The sequence below is a fragment of the Camponotus floridanus genome, unplaced genomic scaffold (assembly GCF_003227725.1).
Source record: "Camponotus floridanus strain SB8 unplaced genomic scaffold, Cflo_v7.5 scaffold31, whole genome shotgun sequence".
NCBI lineage: Eukaryota > Metazoa > Arthropoda > Insecta > Hymenoptera > Formicidae > Camponotus > Camponotus floridanus.
Genome location: NW_020229448.1, coordinates 682,814 through 702,755, shown reverse-complemented (window position 1 = coordinate 702,755; position 19,942 = coordinate 682,814). Strand labels below are relative to the sequence as shown.

Genomic DNA, 19,942 nt, shown 5'->3' with positions numbered 1-19,942 from the left:
GTTTTATATTATTAATTATATTCTCTAAATATTTCTCCAAATTTTATTGAAGAAGGAGATCGAATTGATTTTAATAAGTTTTAAAATTTTATTTTGCACAATATTTGCATAAATGCTACGATTTAGTACAGATGTAAGCTTACTTTTACATAAAAGCACTGAATGCGGTAAAGTAATATTTTTCCTTGGAAAGATGCGCTCTATACTGGAAATAATAGTTTTCATTTTATTCTTCTTCTTAAAAAAAATGCAATTACGTTTTTTGTGCAACACACTTTTCATCGCGTATATACAGAAAAATGTCTTTGCAAAGGTATAATAAAATTCATATGAAAATCACAAAATGAGAAACAAAGATAATAAGATGAATGCATTAACGAGTAACCGTTTAATCTAGATTCATTTCTGTTCTCGTTCTCGTACATATAAATTAATCCAGTGAAGTTATTTTATATTTGAGTTGGCTTTAACCTAGTATCGATTGAATAAACGGTACTTCGTTGTCAATGGAATGAATATTGCATACATTGCATGAATTTAATACAACATAAATAGACTTTTGAATATCTCTTGACTTGGATTCAGATTAATTTTCTGCGGCTAACTTATTTTTCTCAATGATTAACTTAATTTGCGAAAATAACTGTAGACAAAGAAGATTTACTTCTATAATTTATTGCGCCTTTTCTATTCGTAAGCTTTAATTGAAGAAAGACAGAGATAGCGATATTGAGTACAAATTAAAATCATACGCTTTTAATTTCTTATCCGCAAAAGTTTTATCAAAGAATCGATATTCAATTATGAAGTCATTCAGATCACGAAGCGGAAAACATCTTTTTATCATTTATTCGCGATGAAGTGCGTTTAATGATTCAATATGATTTCAGACATTTTATTCATCTTTAACTAGACAAAAAAATTTATTTTTCTGTAAAAGATCGCAATAAAGAACGCAAAAAGTTACAATTTTATATAGATAATGTAGAAAAAAATTTTTATTTTTTTAATATTAAATTTCTTTACGTATTATAATTTTTAAATAATTTGTATATAAATAACAAAATTGTATTATATACAGCATGAAAGATTATTATAGTATCTAGTATCTAGTATTCGATGTACAGTTGTTTTCTTGGCTGTAGATATATGCATGTATCGTAATTTAAAATTACTATCTTTTGACGTTCTTAAAAACGTTAATCTTTATTAATATCGAATTTTTCCGAAAATATTATATAAATGCATTATAACAAGTTAGTGAGATTGCTATTTAAGGCTCTTACTAAAATTACAGCTATTACATGTAATTTTAAAGTCTCATAATCTCGAGTATAAAAGAGGATGATACTAGAGGAATATGACGGTAAAATCAAGACAGAGGAAAGATAGATTATTAGGAAAACATTCTTAAAAATACTCGGTATCTTTGTTATTCTTGTTGATATGTTGTAATAACATTTAATAATTGATATTAACTAGTTAAAAATAAAAATCTAAGAAACTAAGAGAAAGAAAGAGATAAAGTTCACTTTTTCTATAAAAAGTATATATTTGTTTAATATTGTTTAATACAATTATCTTAACATTTTTATATACACATGTAAAAAAATATAACAATAATCATTAATAAGTAAAATAGTAAAAGGATTGAAATGATGCAAATAGTATGCCGGACTATATGTTAATATAACTTAAATTTCTTAGAATTTTATGATAATAAATAGATAAACTAACCATTAGATAGATGCCACGATCAATCACATAATACTCAAAGAGCTTGTAGTGGTCAGACGTGATATATTCGCTAACCAAGCAGCAAATTGTTATTACGCAATACGTATTCGGATAATCGCAATGATGTCATACTAATTCTCTGAATTATTGGACATCGTGACAAATCAAAATAATTACATATATATATATATATTTGTGATTATTTTTATTATATACATATAATAAATTATTATATGTTATAATTTTATTATATATAATCTTTGAAAAAACGAGAAAAGGACAAAGAATTATTATATATATATATATATAATTAATTATTTATTATATAACAATATATATAATTTATGTATTTTTTACATAATGATTGCAATTATTAAATTTTATTACATTATATCTCTGTCTCATTAAATGTTGATAATATATATGTATTAAATATAATTAATAAAATTATATAATTAAAAAATTACACTTATACAATAAGTCAATACCAGTTAATGTAAAGTCAAATTTTGATCATAGGGAGATATCCTAAAAGAAAAAAAATTCTCGATAGGTATACATATTTATCGTATATTATAATGATCTTGTCGCATCTGGGAAATTTGCACTAATGATCGTTCTCGTGAAAATCACATCTCGAATGTCCGCCGATAAAGGAAAATGATCCTGTGTACGAACTTGTATTACACTCCTGAGTATCTCGGGGATACTTCGATATTTCTTTAGATGAATATAACGCGCTATCAAGTTCGTCTTAAGCTTACAATATTCAGAAGAAATAAGGAGATGAAAATTATATGTACGTATATAATATACATATAAAACAAGATTATTTTTTAAAATAAATTATAACGTGTATTGAGGTAAAATATTTATTACCGTTCGTTGAATCTCATGTTTTCTCGCTTATTATATTCCCTTTTTGATTTTCGTAATATATTGGATTTTGAAATTACGCAATACACACGATTGTACAACAGCGTGCGACTGCATAACTATAAAACTGAAACTTTTTGTACGCATAACAATAACCCGCGATATGAGCGTATCGAATATATAAAAAGGATAAAGAAAATCAGGGGTAGAGATAGGCATGTACGCACGTCGATTTATTCACACAAGCGTATGAGGGATTTTCGAGGATTCATGTAGGCATATGTATATACATACAGAGAATATATAATCTTCTTTTCGTAACCTGTTTTGAAATTGAAATCGCGCGAACGCAGTACATTTTTCGCCGTAGATGCCGTTCCTTTTTTTCTCCAGACACTTTTATTGTCGCGGCATAAGAGTGGGGTATAATCGGTTTTTTTCTTCCATTGTCACGGATTATATCGGACCTGTTTCATCCGTCTCGCCCGTATAAAACGAATAGACATTAACAGCGATTTTTCTTTTTTTTTACGAACAAAGACATATAACGTATATCGAGGTATGAAATAACGAAATTTTGCTCGTAAAGGATTTTCACGTTGTATCATTTTTGCATGTAATGAGCGGACTTCGTGCCATGTCATATTAATTCGTACATTAATAATGCAGATTGATCAATGTTTTATAACGCGACATTCAAAACTCTTTATGTAAATTGATAAAAACGTAATTAGCTTGACTAAAACAGGTGACTGTATGTTTTACATTCACGTAATCTTGTATCGTTAATGAAACCGTAATTAATTGTAAGATTTTACAGAAATATGTAACAAGTATATTGCTTACAAAATTATTATATTATTTCTCTTTTTTAATAATTAACATTGTTCCACTTGTTGCAATGAAAATAGCATTTTATCAGCGGCGTTGCTCAAGCGGAAAAGATATTTTTATTTAAAATAAAACTTCGCATTTTCTTTTCCATTTTAAACTTGAAGTGCAGAAGGTGAATAAACGTTTCATCACAAAGATCACAGGTCGTAGATGGATAGATGCATTTCGTATTTATTTTGCCATATGCGAGAGCTTACCAGTGAAATATATCCAAGAGATACAGAGTAAATTTATCGGACAATATATCGGTGCTTTAGAGCGACGTTCGCAAAGGGCCATAGTCCTTCTCAATTTCGCCAGCTACTATGTTCTCTGTTATCTATGCTTTCCTCTATAATGTGTTTCCTCGTAGTTTATATCAATAAAGGCGTGAAAATGACGAAAATGCATTACAAGTAGTGACTACGTAAATTTCGGTGAGATATCCGATATCTCCAAAATGCACGATATATATATATATATATATATATATATATATATATATATAATCATTAATTATTATAAAATTTAATAAATGTAATTTAATCTCGTCTAATTGAGAATGTAAAATTTTGACTTTAATTATACTATAAATAGACGATATAAAGTTATTAAAAAATGATTAATCTGACAACCGAAGATTCGTTCTCTTAAGTTCTTGATTACTCTTTAAATGCTTGAATTACCGAGTTAATTTACTCTATTAAGATTTTCTTAAGTACATCGATGTATATTACATTTAATCTTATTATAGGATTTGCTAATATACGTATATAAAGAGCTTGATAAGCTTAATAATGCGAAGCACCACAAATCGTTTTCAATAATTAATTCCGTTAATTTTGACTGTCCTTGTTTTATGCAAATTAACTTCAATTGCTTGTATTGTCTACCTTTTCAAAGTGTGTAATTAACTTTTCGCTGTAATTAAAACAAAATAATGCTATCTTTGTGTCTCTATTTATTTAAATTTTGTAATTTATTTAAGTGTTACTCGTACAAATGTTTATTTTTTTAATTTTACGATGGAAAATTGTTAATGTAGTATTGCATTGTCGATGGCTTCGCCTCCGGTAACACGAAATAATTTTTTAGGAAATTCTGGATATCTTTAAAAAAGTAGTAACACCGTACATATATAAATATAAACTGTGGAAAGATAATTATCCCCCATATTAAATTAATAGCATGCATTTTAATTATATTAGCTGTGTCGATCGGAAATCTATATTAAACGATAATTTATATTTGTAATTCGATATTCCAATAAGCGTTCTTAAACGAAATTAGAAATAATTGTAACGCGATAAATTGCATCTACGTAAAGAATGTTCCACTTTTCACTCACATTATCTCTTGACAATAAAATTCTTTAATTAATTTGGAATTAATTTTATCTTAGCCAAAGTGTCAAGAGAGATCCGTATTTTAAATTACTTAGCTTTAAATGAGATTGAGAAAAGGAAAAATCTTTTGTAAATTTTAAAGAATGTGAAATGAATAATTAAATTACGTTTTTTTGAGTCATTTCAAGTAAAGTTAAAATTTTTATTATTTTAATTAAAAAATTTATCATATATATGGAAAATGCGAAACTTGTCTTTATTCAGCTTGACATTGTTAAGAAATAATTGATTTTGAATAATTGAAATTGCTCAAAGAATCTATTCTTTATTACTAAAAAATAATTGTCAAAGAATTTATTCTTAAAAAAGAAAAAAATTGCAATTGTATTATATTTGTTTATCTACACAATAATATTATTTTTGTAAAATAGCATTGTAACCAGATTAAATTTCGTGATTAAATGCTTAAAGTATTTTCCAATCAAGGTTTATCAAAGGTAAAACTCTCGATAAAATTCAATTATAATGAGAATTTCCTGTTAACAGGAAATCTTGAAATAAAACACGTAAATAAGTCACGAAAAAATTTCATAATTGGCTTCGAGGTCATCGACAAAGAGAATTTTGTCGCAAAATTTTATCTTCCTCCATCAAAATGTGTACTCTAAGTTGTAAGTCGTAAAAATTGTTTGGCGACACTTTTAAGTAGAAACTTTGCTACCAGTAGCTTTCGTATCGATCGATAGGGATGAAAAGAAAGTGAGCTGGAGTTCAAAAGTGATCCTCTGCAAAACTGCATGTCACGTACGTTCATTTCTTGTGATGTATATAGTCTAGATTGTTAGCCTTAACCCTTCAATTTTCTGTTATTGAATGCTAAACTGTTTTCTATCGCCGACAATGTGTAACTGATATTTTTTGCTAGTAATGTTTTTTGTTTCGAATGTATTTTGTTGTCCATCACGTTGTTACATCGAAGAAAATTGAAAAAAATACTTCTTTTTTCTTTTATATTTCGGGATAATTAAATTTATCGATTTATTTAAAAAAAATGGAACGATATAAATCAGAAATCAAATTATAAAACGATCGATCGTTGATATGTTATATTGTACAATATCTTATTAATTTTTTACCGTTTTATAGACGGATTATCCAATGAAATAGAATCGTCGATGTGAAATCAGATATAAAAATTGCATTTGTGTAAAGGCAGATAATATAAATCTATATCATGTGCTAGAAGTGGTGCTATATTATAAATATACGATGTTTTCTTTAGCCGTGTCAGTATCGGTGGGTGTCTGGACGTTGGTCGCTATTTCGCTAGAGCGCTACTTCGCTATTTGCCGACCATTAAAGTCGAGACGATGGCAAACACAATTTCACGCTTACAAAATGATTGCCGTTGTATGGACTCTCAGCCTCACATGGAACGCGCCGATTCTCGTCGTATCTCAATTAAAGAGCTTACGTGGAGGTAAGATAATGCCGATATATGAGTATTGTATGAGTATCTTATTTATATGAATAGCAAACTGATAAATAAATAATACTAATGACTAAAAATAATATTTATACAAGTAAACTTTTTTATAGATTTATCTTCATTTCGCGAATAAATTTACGAAATATTTAAAATAGTTTACAAATATTAAAAATTCAAATGTACATATTTTTCAATGCGACATTTGTGATATTTGTTAAAAAATGTTACATGTTGTAATTATTCACTAGACAGGAATCAAATTTTTTCAGCGCCATTTTGACATTTTCATTTCGGTCCAATATCGACATCCACCCTCGTCTTCCTCCGGGAATTTCACTCGGAACTGTAGCCAGCTTATGCATATACATAATATCTAACAACTGAAACATATTGAATACTCTGCAATATTGAACATCTACAGAAGAAATTGAGTCTTTTGTGTGAATGTAAAACTTTAGTTAGGTTAATAGTTTTTATTACTTATAAAAAAATGCTTTTAGTCAATGAATTTTAACAGAACTTAAAACGGAACAAATGATGAATAATTTATAAGTATCAAGCAATTCTTTTATTTATATGTATAGTGATTGAGATTGAACTTGTTTAATATTAGTCGTGACTTACAATTTATTTGTCGAGTAAAATCGATATATTATATAGAATATTGCTTTAAGATGTCAATTAATTATTGATCGCGTTCGATATTACTGAAACACCTCTAGACTTCATTTAATCCAGAGTAGAATATGTATAGTGCATATACATGATCTGTAACTATGTAAAGTGCTAGCATGCCATATTGCATTATATAATTCCTTCATTAATTGGGCTCTGACAGATTTCTCTTTTAAGATATTGAGGTATTGAAAGTCAATATGCACAGTAATAATATTATCGACGTCGTACATGATTTATTAAAATTCTATATTGAAGCACTAAAAGTTAATTGCATCGCAACATTATCAATTACTCCTTTATAGGTATTCTATAAATTCCTTTATAAATTCATAAATCGTTTCATTAACAACTAGAGTAGATTTCTAGAATATTAATTATCTCCACGAATTTAAGGATACAAAATTCGTTGTATATAACGTAGAATATATTTATTTTAATAATTTTAAAAATTAATAATATTATTAATTATTAATAAATATATATTAATAAAATTATTAATGTATATTGTATATATTATGTAATATTTATACACACACATATATATTGTTAATATTAAGTTGAAATTAATTCTATTTGTTAATGAAACAATCTATGATGAAAGATAGATATCTAATTTTAATCAACGAGTTTAATGGCTACATCTAGGTTCTCCGTGTGAACAAATGAGGAGTTAGATTATCTCTGTTTTAACCGCGCGGCCGTTTTCCACTGGGAAACATGGCAGTAATACGAGTCTGCGATTATGTCAGGCTTCATCTAAACTGGTTAAAAAACTGGTTGATAAACTCTCTCGCGTCGCATGACAATTTCAGGAAGACGCAAATGTCGCGAAGAATGGCCGAATGACAGTACCGAGAAAGCATACAATCTTTTCCTGGATGGCACGCTGCTTCTGATACCACTGCTGCTCATGAGCCTGGCCTACTCGTTGATAGCGATAAAACTTTGGCGCGGTCTGAAACTCGAGATACGACAATCATCGACATGTACCAGAAGACGTAAGTGAAATGCGCTTCGATGTATCAAACACATTTATATATGTGTATTTTCTCTTAAAAACTTTCTGCAAAATATCATCAATAAAATTGTAATTAAAATCAATGATATTAATCACTGATGTATAATTCATGCAAAAGCTATTGAATAAAAATTATTTGGAAATTGTATCGCTTCGTTTTCCGTCGATATATTTGAGCGTGAATTAAAAATGTAATTTACTGAATATTTAAAAAAAATATTTTTAAAAAGTCGAATAAGTTTTATGTGAAATGCTCATTTCAGATAATCTTAAGATCGCATTTAATCAAAATCTGATGCATATATTATAAATTATAGTTGAAAGAACGGCGTCTGGTGCGACAGTGCGAGGTTCAAATTACAACAATAATAATGACAGAGATGCAAGATTGACTGTATTTCGCGCTGGCGGTCCAACATCGAGGTCGCGTCGAGGCTTTTCGTCTTCCTCGAGGCACTTTCAAGGCACTCCCCAGGGTGCACCATCTAGGGTGAGAAAATATTGAGTAAACATCACCTTGGAATCTAATATCAATAGGCATTCCGTATCAATAGGGAATCAAGTTTATATTAAGCATCGCCGAAGAGACGAGAGATCGAACGCTTAATGGTTGAAATTATTTGTCTTATTAGAGTATTTTCTTAATTCTGCAAATTAGATTTATAAGATCTCTCTTTTATTATTTTCTATAATAGGTAAAGAAAGAATTCTCTCGCAAAAGATTTTCAAAAAATACAAGTTCTTATCAAATAAAATAATATTAGACTTCGTTCTAATGTTTGCAAGTATAAGCTAAAAGTAAATCTCATAATTGCATGAAATTTTTAAATTTACATTTTATATATGTTATATATGTTAATTTTTATTATATATGTTAATTAATGTTTTATTATATATATATGTTTATTATATATGTTAATTTTTAAATATACATTTACATATATTACCTTTTTTTTAATGCTTCTTTTATCTTATAAATTTTATAATAAATTATTCATAGACTTAGTGTATTTTATTATCTATAGAATTCAATTTTGACTTATCATTGCAGAATTAATATAGTTCAAATATTTAATTAAAATTGTCGATCATACTATAAAAATATTTTAATTATAATATTGCAATTATTTTTTTGTATTTGATATTTAGACAAATAGCTCATTTAAATCTAATTATTTACATTTCATTACTATATTATTACAACAAGTAGCTTATTAATCATCGAGATATGCTACAATTTTGAAATTGATAAATTGAGAAAAAAGACCGCTACATTATTAACTCGCCTCGCTTAATTGAGATTCCGTGATCGAGTGAAATGGCCCGCGGCAGATAAATTTGCAGAATAGGATGACGAATTAAGTCGTTCATCGTCTCGAGACGAACATTCAAGTAACACGTGCAATGGTTAACCGAGACATCGCGTTTCCCTTCCTCCCTTATCCTCCCTCTTGCAAAAAAAGGTGCGGTTACCACGGACGGTAGTCTCCAGGGTGCTTACCGACAAGTGTCACGGTACAGATTTGTCCCAGGGATCCAGGATTCAGATACGAGCGAACGGAAGCGGCTGCTTAACGCGGGACACGAAGGACGTCGTTAACGAGGATCAGCAGGACTCGACCTGTCCCCTCAGCAGGCAACACGTGATACGCAGTAATTACATGGGGAAGAGCATCGAGGCGAAGAAGAAGGTATGTGCGAGCGCCTGATTAAACGAACTGTAGACACTTACGGATGACTTGTAACATGATTTTCCACTCCGATGGAATTCAAATTAACGGAATTACGTATATAATTTGCGCTTTGCATGCTTATATAGCGCACTCGTAGCGATTTCGAGGGTTTCTGTTTCTAGGAAATCGTGGAATCTGGAGCAAACGTAGGAAAAAGCCGCGGTTACCGGTGCACGCCAGGTCGCGAGATATTTATCGGCAGCTATATTAACCCTTTATTATTTGCCTGCAATGCTCGTTCGCGAAAAATTTTAGACACAGGTTGTTTCAAAGCGATTTGCAAACTTTGCCATTCTAGAAATGGGAAAAGAATTTTATATTTAATATTATTTTCTTGTATCTACTGGAATATATTGGCAAAGTTTAATTTTGAAATACCCTATATATTTGTATTATACCCTATATATACCCTATATATTGTATTTTTACAAATATATACGAAAAAATCTATTTGAAAATATGTTTTTTAATCTAATATACATATGATAAGAGAATGTCACAATTATCTTTTGAATATGAATTTTGATCAGGAACGCTATGATGTTCGTTCGCCATATTGAACGCATTGAACACATTCTCGCCCGGTGTCGCAGGTGATCAGAATGCTCTTCGTGATAGTTCTGGAGTTCTTCGTATGTTGGGCGCCATTGCACGTGATCAATACGTGGTATCTCTACGCGCCTGATCTAGTCTACTCGGTCGTTGGTAGCACCGGTATCAGCCTGGTGCAGCTATTGGCCTATGTATCCAGCTGCTGCAATCCCATCACGTACTGTTTCATGAACAGAAAATTTCGCCAGGCGTTCCTCGGCCTATTCGACTGTCACCGTTGTTGGAGGTAAAATCTAGGTGAAGCCACGCGCGTACATACATCTTCCATCACGAGTGACATAGATTTAAGGGAATTATGATGATACGTAAGACGGAGCTCCTCCGTACAAATTCGTTCTCCTTACGAGTTGTACCAGTTGGTTTCTCCGGCGCCGGGATTAATTTCTTGGAAGATACGTAGAAGAGTTCTTTCGGAACTGCCGCGGCCGGTTAGAAAGGCTGTAATTACCAGCCATTCTCCTGTCAAGTCCCAAAGTTATTAACAGGAGTGCTCGTCCTCGCTCTTATTTAGACAGAAATAATAAAACAGTAAAGTTTGATCTTCTAAATGAAGAACGGAAATTGAATGAATATAATTATAAGTATTTATTTTAAAATTTAAATTTAAATTTTCTATTTTAAAATTTAAAGATATATTTCTAATTTCAAGATTTGGGAGAAAAAACGCGCGAATTAGCGTCAGGAATAAATGCTCTATTGCATGCTATAAATAAACTTTCGCATAAACGGAAACATGCGTTTTGTTTTAGGGTAGGTTGCAGGCACAGCGATATTGCTATGGCGACCACGGGAAATGTCGGGCAAGCTGGCAATAACAGCGAATTAAGCGGAAATGACTCGACGGTATATCTAGGCAGAGCGTCCCTCGTCGCTAGATCAGGTATCATCACACCATTAAATTGATCGTTCATTATCGCCATTCTCAGATCCGGTTGCGACATCAATCATCAACTTTTGAGATTCTGATTACGTTACCGTGAAATTATACGACACCGTAACAGCCCAGATTTTATCAAATTATCATAATATTATCAGAATATTACATGAGATGCAAACTTTCAGGAATCTGTCGCGTTAACTTACAAGTTTCCTGTCATATTTCAAAATGTATCTTATATAATTAAATTCTATAGATAATAAATATTTCATATGTCGTACAAAGGTATAAAGCATGTACATTCATTGCGCGACATTTTCCACGTATTTAGCCTACTTCGTAACAAGTAAACTGAAGCAATGACGTGATCGATAACAGTCCGCCGCGAACATATTCACTGGCTTTTCACGGCATTCATTAGCGTTCCCACGCGTAATTCCTTCATGAGATACCAGCTTGTATTTACTATATGTGCGCTGGATGTGTCTCTAAACTTTTGAATGAATAATTAGACGTGCTCTAATTCCTGCTTGTGTGAAGGTTAATTATTTGTATCTGTACCACATGAGATTATTTCCTCGATCTGCTTATGATAATGAAGTACACGCGAAAATTGAAATTGTAGTGATTAATAATAATACATATACACACGAAAATTTTTTACTTTGACAAGTTTTTCGCGCATAATCAATTAGAAAAATAATCAATATTATCTAATGCTCATGCAATATAAAATACGATCAATTCTTGTCATTTTTGGAATTTTGATTTTTATTTTGAAAAATATATTCCTCAATATATACACATAAACATGTAAAATGTTAATCGACATTTAATTAGTATTTGATATATCAGTATATTAAGAGAATAGAATTTTATTTGTAATTTTATTCATAATGTGTTTTTCTTCTTAAAAGTACTGTAAAAAAAAATTATCTTTTGGAATTAGTTTTTTTCATATAACCGCATCCTTTGAGCTTTAAAAACTGAGACTTGCTGTTAAAATTAAAAATTAATGCGATTTATTGTTCAAAAGAAACGGAAAATTATTATTTTGCAAGTATATCGAAAAACGTGAGAATATTTTTCTCTTTCATAAAATAGAGTACTGGAACATTTTATCTTGTAGATGACAAACTAATATCTATCGATCATGGATAATGGAAAATAACTATATATTATAGAAAGAAAACAATTTTAAATATAATTTTTATTTTAATATTTTTTAAAAGAATAGAAAAGAGATAAAAATAAGAAATAAAATTTTATGAGACATTGAGAATTAAAAATAAAATTAGTATATTTTTTTTAAATATGCAATAATCGATTATTAAGCATTTTCTCTTATGTGACAATTTCACAAACATTTAAAAATTGATAGTTTATTTTTTTAATATAATTGCTTTTATATATTTGGAATAATATAATGCGCAAATGCATATGCGATTCCCAGATATGATAAAATGTAGTAGTAATCTATATAATAAATATATATAAATTCAATAACAGATTCCGGTACTATTATGTGAGCATAGCACTTAATTGAATTATATGTTTCTCGACAAGCAATCATGAATTTCATAAAAATTATAAACCCTGTTTATTTTTCGAGACATTTTAATTTAAACTCCGTAGGGATAATATCTTATGCCTTTTTTCTCTCATAATAAATGCATTGTCTCACTTACATTATTAAAAATTTACTTTGTGAAATATATATTTTACCTTAATCATTATTTTACCCGTGCAAGAATTTGAGCAAAAGTACTTCTTCATCAAAGCTGAAAAATATCTGAATAATTTAACACTCTAAAATAATTATACACTCGCAAGTCCGAATAGTCCATATAATCATGATTTTAATCCAGGAGATGAATCTATCAGAATTTGTGTATATATGAACTTTTGCTTGATAAATAATTTTATTTCTTCCTCTGTTAAAAATTTTAAATTTATTTTTAATATATGATTATTTTTAATATAAGATCATCCAAATATAACGCAAATTATTCTTTATATTCATTTTAATCCAAATTAATGTGTTTTCGATAGACAACAATTTTAGATGGATATATAACTTCTAGATAACAATTTTAGATGGATATAACTTCTTGTATTATATGCGGACACATTCGGACTTAAGTAAACGAGTAATGATTATTTCGAACTTGGATATCCTCAAAATCCGGGTCATATTTGTACGATCCTTGGTCCTCACGAAAAAGGAATATTGTTTCAGAGGTAGTTCGGTTGCTGGAGGAGGAAGATCGCGTCTAGTATAGGTCGTGTGGATTATGTGACGGGGTGACAGAACCAAATATATCTCTACCCCAGTCTCGCGAGCAAGAGGAGGATTTTTTTCTGAAAATATCCTGGCGACCGCCCGTCGACAAGATCGGTTGTCGTGGAAGCGGCAAGGAACTTGGGTGTGCCGGTGTGTCTCATTGCTCATCTAGATCTTCTTGCGTGGACAATCTCAACTTTCTTTACGATTAACCGAAGCCAAATATTAACACTATTCTCCATGAAGTGCGTATTTTTTGGCCTAACAGGTATTTCAGAGATCTCTTTTTATATTCTTTAATTAATTCATAGAGATTATAAAATGTACAGAAAGGACGCTTATATGTCTTGCCGGATTCCTGTTGAATGTTTTATTCTTCTATTCTTCTATTCTGCGACAAACCAGGCGATAGCACTCATACGTAGTTAATATAATCGCGTCAGTGTTTTTGTACAGATCAGTCAAACAGCTGGATGAAAGTTTTACAATGTAACCGCAAATAGATAATTAGTTTGTCATAAGTTTCTCATTATGACATAAGCTTATTATATCTTTGTCATAAACTTATCATATCTTGATAAAATAACAACTTATAAAAAATTGGTGAGATTGATATTCATCTATAAATTATATATATTAAGTGTATAATCGTTGATTGATATATTTCTAACAATGAAATACTTCAAAATAATATTACAAATATTTAAAAAATTTTGCATCAGTTTTTATTTTTTAGATATAATAATACGGCACGCGCTGTAAATCTTTCTCGTGATGTAAAAATTTTTGGAAGATTAATACTCATCTGATTTTGCGAAATAATATTTTTACATAAAAATATGATAAAACACTTATCATCGCAAACTTAATGCGTAGAATTGTAATATTTATTCATAGTATTTATTCAATAAACGGAATTTTATATGGGAAACAAACACAGTTATGCTATTTCTGCTCATTTATGTTACATGTGCTAATTTCGAGAAACGGTTTTATATTTCACAGTTTTATAATTAACGGTTTTATATTTCGCACATATATATCCAATCAGATATTTTGCGATAATTGCAACTCGAAAATAAATTAACAGCATTTAATTCAATTTCTATTAATTTGTTGCGATGAAACGCAGATGTGTTCCAAAAATACATTGAAGAAGAAAATTTAAAACAATTTTTTTGATGAGATTATTCAACATATGAAAGAGAAAAAGAAAGGGGAAGAGAAAAAATTTATATATAAATGCCACATGTTATGCAGTTCATATCTTTCATCATACATATCTTTGATACACCTGTTGCATACGTTTCATGGACCTGTCAGGGAATAACCCTTAAATGATAACGCGAGAGATATATAAGCATATTGCACGTGGTTGCTCAAAGCCATACTTGCTGAGTTTACAGAACTCATATTTCTATCTCTATTTTTTAATATGTTATTCTCGTTACTTTTTAGTACATTATTATTTGCAATAAAATATTACTTTTCATGTAATATAACTATTTTTTGCTTAATCCTGTAAGCTATTATTGTATAAAAATTGCAACATTTTAAGAAAATTATTTTTGAATTATTTCATTTATTATTGTAACGTTTTAAAAAATATTATTAATAAAATGTTTTATTAGTAGCAGTTTTTCATTCAGATATTAGATAACCTGTTAAGTATATTAAATGTGTATAAAATGAAAAATCTATCGGAATCCGTTTTTAAATGTTGCTTTAAATAATAATTGATTTTTAAATAACTGTGTTTGTTTGGATTCTTTTCAATTTCTCTCAATATAATCTTTTAATATAATAATATAACAATGTAACAATATATTTATTTTATTTATTACAAATTTAAATGTTTAAAGTTAAAGAAAAATACATATAAATGCGTATTTCTATGTACAAAAGTATATTATTATGTGACGAGAGAGAGAGAGAGAGAGAGAGAGAGAGAGAGAGAGAGAGAGAGAGAGAGAGAGAGAGAGAGAGAGAAAATATAGATTAATACATAAATTATATTAAAATAAACACACATCTTGGCTCAATTGGATATAATAAAAAATAATAAAATAAATTCTGTAGGGTTCTACATTCTTCTGAAATATTTAAGATATATATTTGAAAGTTCTTCGCGGTTGCGACACTCTTGTAACAAAATAGAATAAGATTTGATCGATTTTAGACATTGCGCGAAGATGTTTAATAAACTTTTTTCAACACGATTCTATAATCTGTATTATTTTTCCATCAAGTATTCTTTATCGCTTTCCTAATCTCGTCATTTAACCATATCCTTCAATTTTCCAACTTTTTCTCCGGCCATGCTGCAGAAGTGTTCCATTTTACTGTCTGCGCATATTGATTTCCAGCTATGAAAAAAGTTGCCACGCATCTAAGTGAACTTCAAATTGAAAAATAAACGATTTTAATATTGCAACACAATAAAATGCATAATGGATTAATTATATATGCATGAATAATATTTTATCAAAATATTAATACCATTAACTTTAAATTAATTTAATATTAATTGCTTGGTTTAAGACTTTGCTTTGTATTCTGAATTTGTGTTCTGATAAATATATAACTTCAATATAAATATTAACTTTCTTCTAACGAAATTTATTATGTATGTGTGTATGTGTAATAAATAAAAATGTGTATAAAAATTTATTACATTTGATACATTCAACGTCGTCAAAGGACGTCTATTGTCACAAGGAAATTTAATACAAACTGCTTTCCAAGACTTTCGTTTCGCGCGTTTGTAGGATATAATAATTAAAAGGATGGAGAAAAATTAAAAAAAAAATAATCGCTTTTTGTTATACTATTTGTCGAGTTATATATATATTCAATAAATCAAGCAACTGACAGAATAGAATCTTTTTTAATTCAATTTTTCGATACAATAAAATCTATGCTGAGAATTCCTCGGGAAAGAAATAAAAAAATTTAATTAAAAATATCTCAATAAAATTTCTCATATCGAAAAATATCTCTCAATTTTTTTCATATGCATACTTGTATGTGAGCTACATCGATATCGTCTACTTTCTCTTGGATTAATAATTCTTACTGAAAAGGTTGGGATAAAGCTGGGTTATATCTAAACGAACATGAGCCCTTGTAAAGCTCAAGAAAGGATATTGTCCCATGTCGGCCACTTGATCTCGTGTCTTATCGGTCCGCAAGGGATTTACCCCAACCCAATTATTAATCAGAGACTACGGCTTGTTTCAAGGAATAAAAACCCAACGGACGAAAATACTTCAATATATCACGTCACGTGCATTTATCACTCCTATGATATTTAATCCCGTTCTTGTCACGGAAAAGTTACGGAAATAGGTACGAGAACGTGACTGGAAGTGACGTTATTGAATAAATTAATTAGACAGTCATGTGCAAGATAGTTCTCATGTTATTTCTATGACTTTTTGTAAGTCTTCAAAAGTTGGGCTACCTAGTGTGTAATGCGTCCATTAATAAAACCATCCGGACCGCTATGCATAATACATAACGTTTTTTACGATGGCATTTCGTAAGAGCAGTTAACGTACGGAAGCTGCTTCTATCTAATGAAAATGGTTTTTACTTTGTGTAAAAAAAGGGATTTAATTCGATTTTGTTGATTACATAATTTTCTTTCGCAATATAAACTCTCGGTAATCTCGTAAGCAAGTACTTGATGGTAAAGATTTTGATGAAGGATTCTTTTTTCTCATCATATTTTATATGTTTTATTATTCTTGAAATGTACTTCTCTTTCTATCTGATCGACGACACTTAAAGTCCCTTGATCAAAAGGCTGTGTTAATAGCAACCAAAATAACATGTTTGCACTGTTTTACTTTTATGAATAATATACATATATATAAAACTGTATACATACTCCTGGACAAAATCAACTTTTCTTTGAAATCTTTCATTAAAATTTAAATATCAGCTTTTAAAAAAAGTTGAAAATTATGCGTTAATTTTGTCTAAGAATATATAATGTAATATATGTATAATGTAAGAATATATAATGTATTTATATATAATACTATGTAAAAATTTATATAACTATTTATATAAATCTTATTAAAAAAAATTAATGCAACAGTGTTGCACATTAATAAGTCTAATTTATATGTTTAGTTATCCTTTTCTCACTACACATTTCATTTATGCATGCATAATCTAATCCTGGCAGTTTGCAATACGTAAATTACACAGCGCTTATTGGTGAAATATTCGATTATCTGAAATTGCCCATGAGCAGTGCTCTGGTTTGTTTCTTGCTGAACTTGTCATATATTTTAGATGAGAATTGGAACAATGGTAAATCCACTTTAATTTGCATTTCGAATAAACGGTTGAAACTAATCCGACTATTATAATGTAAACTAGATTTAATACCGTTACTATTAGAGAGCCATTGTTTAATTTGCATTTCTGCAACTTTATTTTTTTTATATGTTGTAATTTATGTGACGTTTAATGGCAACTTTTAGTAATGCAATCTTTAATTAATTATCAGTCAAAAATAAAATTCTCCTTACATTACTAATTAATTAAGTGATTGTATACAGTGATCTTGTTTATTACATTTGCATCTCCGTGCCACCGTTTAATTAAAGTTCAATTATTTAATTGAGAAAGTTTATATATATATATATATATATATATAATTTTTGATATTTACATTATTAATATTTACTTATCCGTGAATAAAAGATATTCGAATACAATTTGATATTACGACTTAATATTTAATTTAACGGAATAAAATGAGAAATTTAATTTAATTGATAAAATTATGTGAATAATTATGTAAATAAAATTATGTAAATAAATGAAGAAAGATACGATGAAAAATAAAGATCGATACAATTTTTAATATCGATTTACAATATCGATATAGAATTAAGAGAATTAGAATTAAATTAGGATCGTATGTGGATTAACTTAATTCATTTTATTATTCGAAAAGCAGGAAGGAAACAAAGTGTACTAAAAGAATTTTTTATCAGCGAGTACACGTTTTTAGAATTTTAAAGATGCATGACTGTATTGAGAGATAAAAGTCGCAATGGTGGTTGGTTTAGCAACTCTCTACTCTTTTAGCGTTACCCTATCATCGATTTCGACTTGTCTTTATATGCCACACAAATATTTCAAATTACGCATAGAATTCTAGAGATTCAGGTTAAATATTGCCGTTAAAAGTAAGATAATTCTCCCAAGTTAACTTTTTAAAACTTTTAATGGTATTATTCTAAAAAATATTGTGATTTTCTTGTTGACACGTTTCCCATTTGAAGAAGCAGTAAATTCTTCCCAATTCTTGGTCATTGAATCGTTTAACTCATCACCATACATACATTTTAAAAATCAATTATTAAATGTTATATATTATGCATTATTAAATATATTATATGTAAGTATCATAACATTTATTTATAAAAAAGAAGCTTTTAAAAACTGAGATTCTAATATAAGAATAATAAATGAAAAGTAATGTCTCTGAGTAAAGAAAAATTAAAAAATTGCAAAAGTTGTTTATTAATACTAATTTAAAAAAAAGAACCATGGAAAGCTTTTTGTCGGAAGAGTACAAAGTACTTGAAAAATGGAGTCTTTAATTTAAAAATAAACGATGGCGAAAGTTTGTAAAACAAAGCTACGCATATATTATATAACTGCATGCGAACAAAGATACGAGTACATGTACATGTAAAAAAGAACTCGCATTTGCGTTTTTTCTTTGAAAAAAATTGACGTATTCGTATTTCGAATTATATGTTATATTATCCTAAACCTTGGTTATTATCACTGGCAATCTGTGACTACCTGTTTCAGTAGCATCAAGATTCATTCTGCGCTGCAGTATTCTAACAGTATCTGGACATGTCCAGCATATATATATATATATATATATATATATATATATATATATATATCAGATTGATTTAGTGCGAGCGAAGTGCTTTTTCCGACCTTGCGCTTTGTACAGTAGATGTGGACAACCTCGATCGATCGGCTTTAACTCACAGCTACACTGTTACAAAGCAAAAAGGAATAACAAGGAAAATGTAGAATTAGAGATATAAATAGAAGAAAGAAACAAAATGTTTTAATTAATTTTACAAGTTGGTTTTTTATTACTTTTGATTCTTCAGATGATAGATTTGAACTAATTATCACTATTTTAAGTGTAAATCGCATTTCAATTGGCTATACGTAATTACTACTTTTAATTATGTAAATTCTTCAAAAACAAATCAAAATTTAATTCGAATGAATTGTCTTTATTATAGATACAAAGACTGAATGAATTGTCTTTATTATAGATACAAAGACTGTTTGTAATTTTCAAAAATGTAATTTAATCATTATTTTAATAATAAAAAGAATGAATGTTCATAAACTTCTCA

The 19,942-nt window shown here is 28.9% G+C and overlaps 1 protein-coding gene across 2 annotated transcripts in view; it reads left to right on the top strand.

Moving 5' to 3' along the window:
* Positions 1 to 14,118, top strand: part of LOC105252393 (cholecystokinin receptor type A) — a 36,025-nt gene extending 21,907 nt beyond the window's left edge. Inside the window, exons 6-12 of one of the 2 annotated variants that reach the window (XM_020027893.2) lie at positions 6,115 to 6,312; positions 7,812 to 7,997; positions 8,335 to 8,507; positions 9,550 to 9,708; positions 10,344 to 10,588; positions 11,112 to 11,242; positions 13,479 to 14,118. In XM_020027893.2, the coding sequence (XP_019883452.1) occupies positions 6,115 to 6,312; positions 7,812 to 7,997; positions 8,335 to 8,507; positions 9,550 to 9,708; positions 10,344 to 10,588; positions 11,112 to 11,242; positions 13,479 to 13,516 (1,130 nt within the window). In that variant the 3' untranslated portion in view covers positions 13,517 to 14,118. Of the gene's footprint in view, positions 1 to 6,114; positions 6,313 to 7,811; positions 7,998 to 8,334; positions 8,508 to 9,549; positions 9,709 to 10,343; positions 10,600 to 11,111; positions 11,243 to 13,478 lie in introns of those variants that run through there. The other variant, XM_025410369.1, reaches the window with a different exon arrangement.
* Positions 14,119 to 19,942: the final 5,824 nt, after the last annotated feature.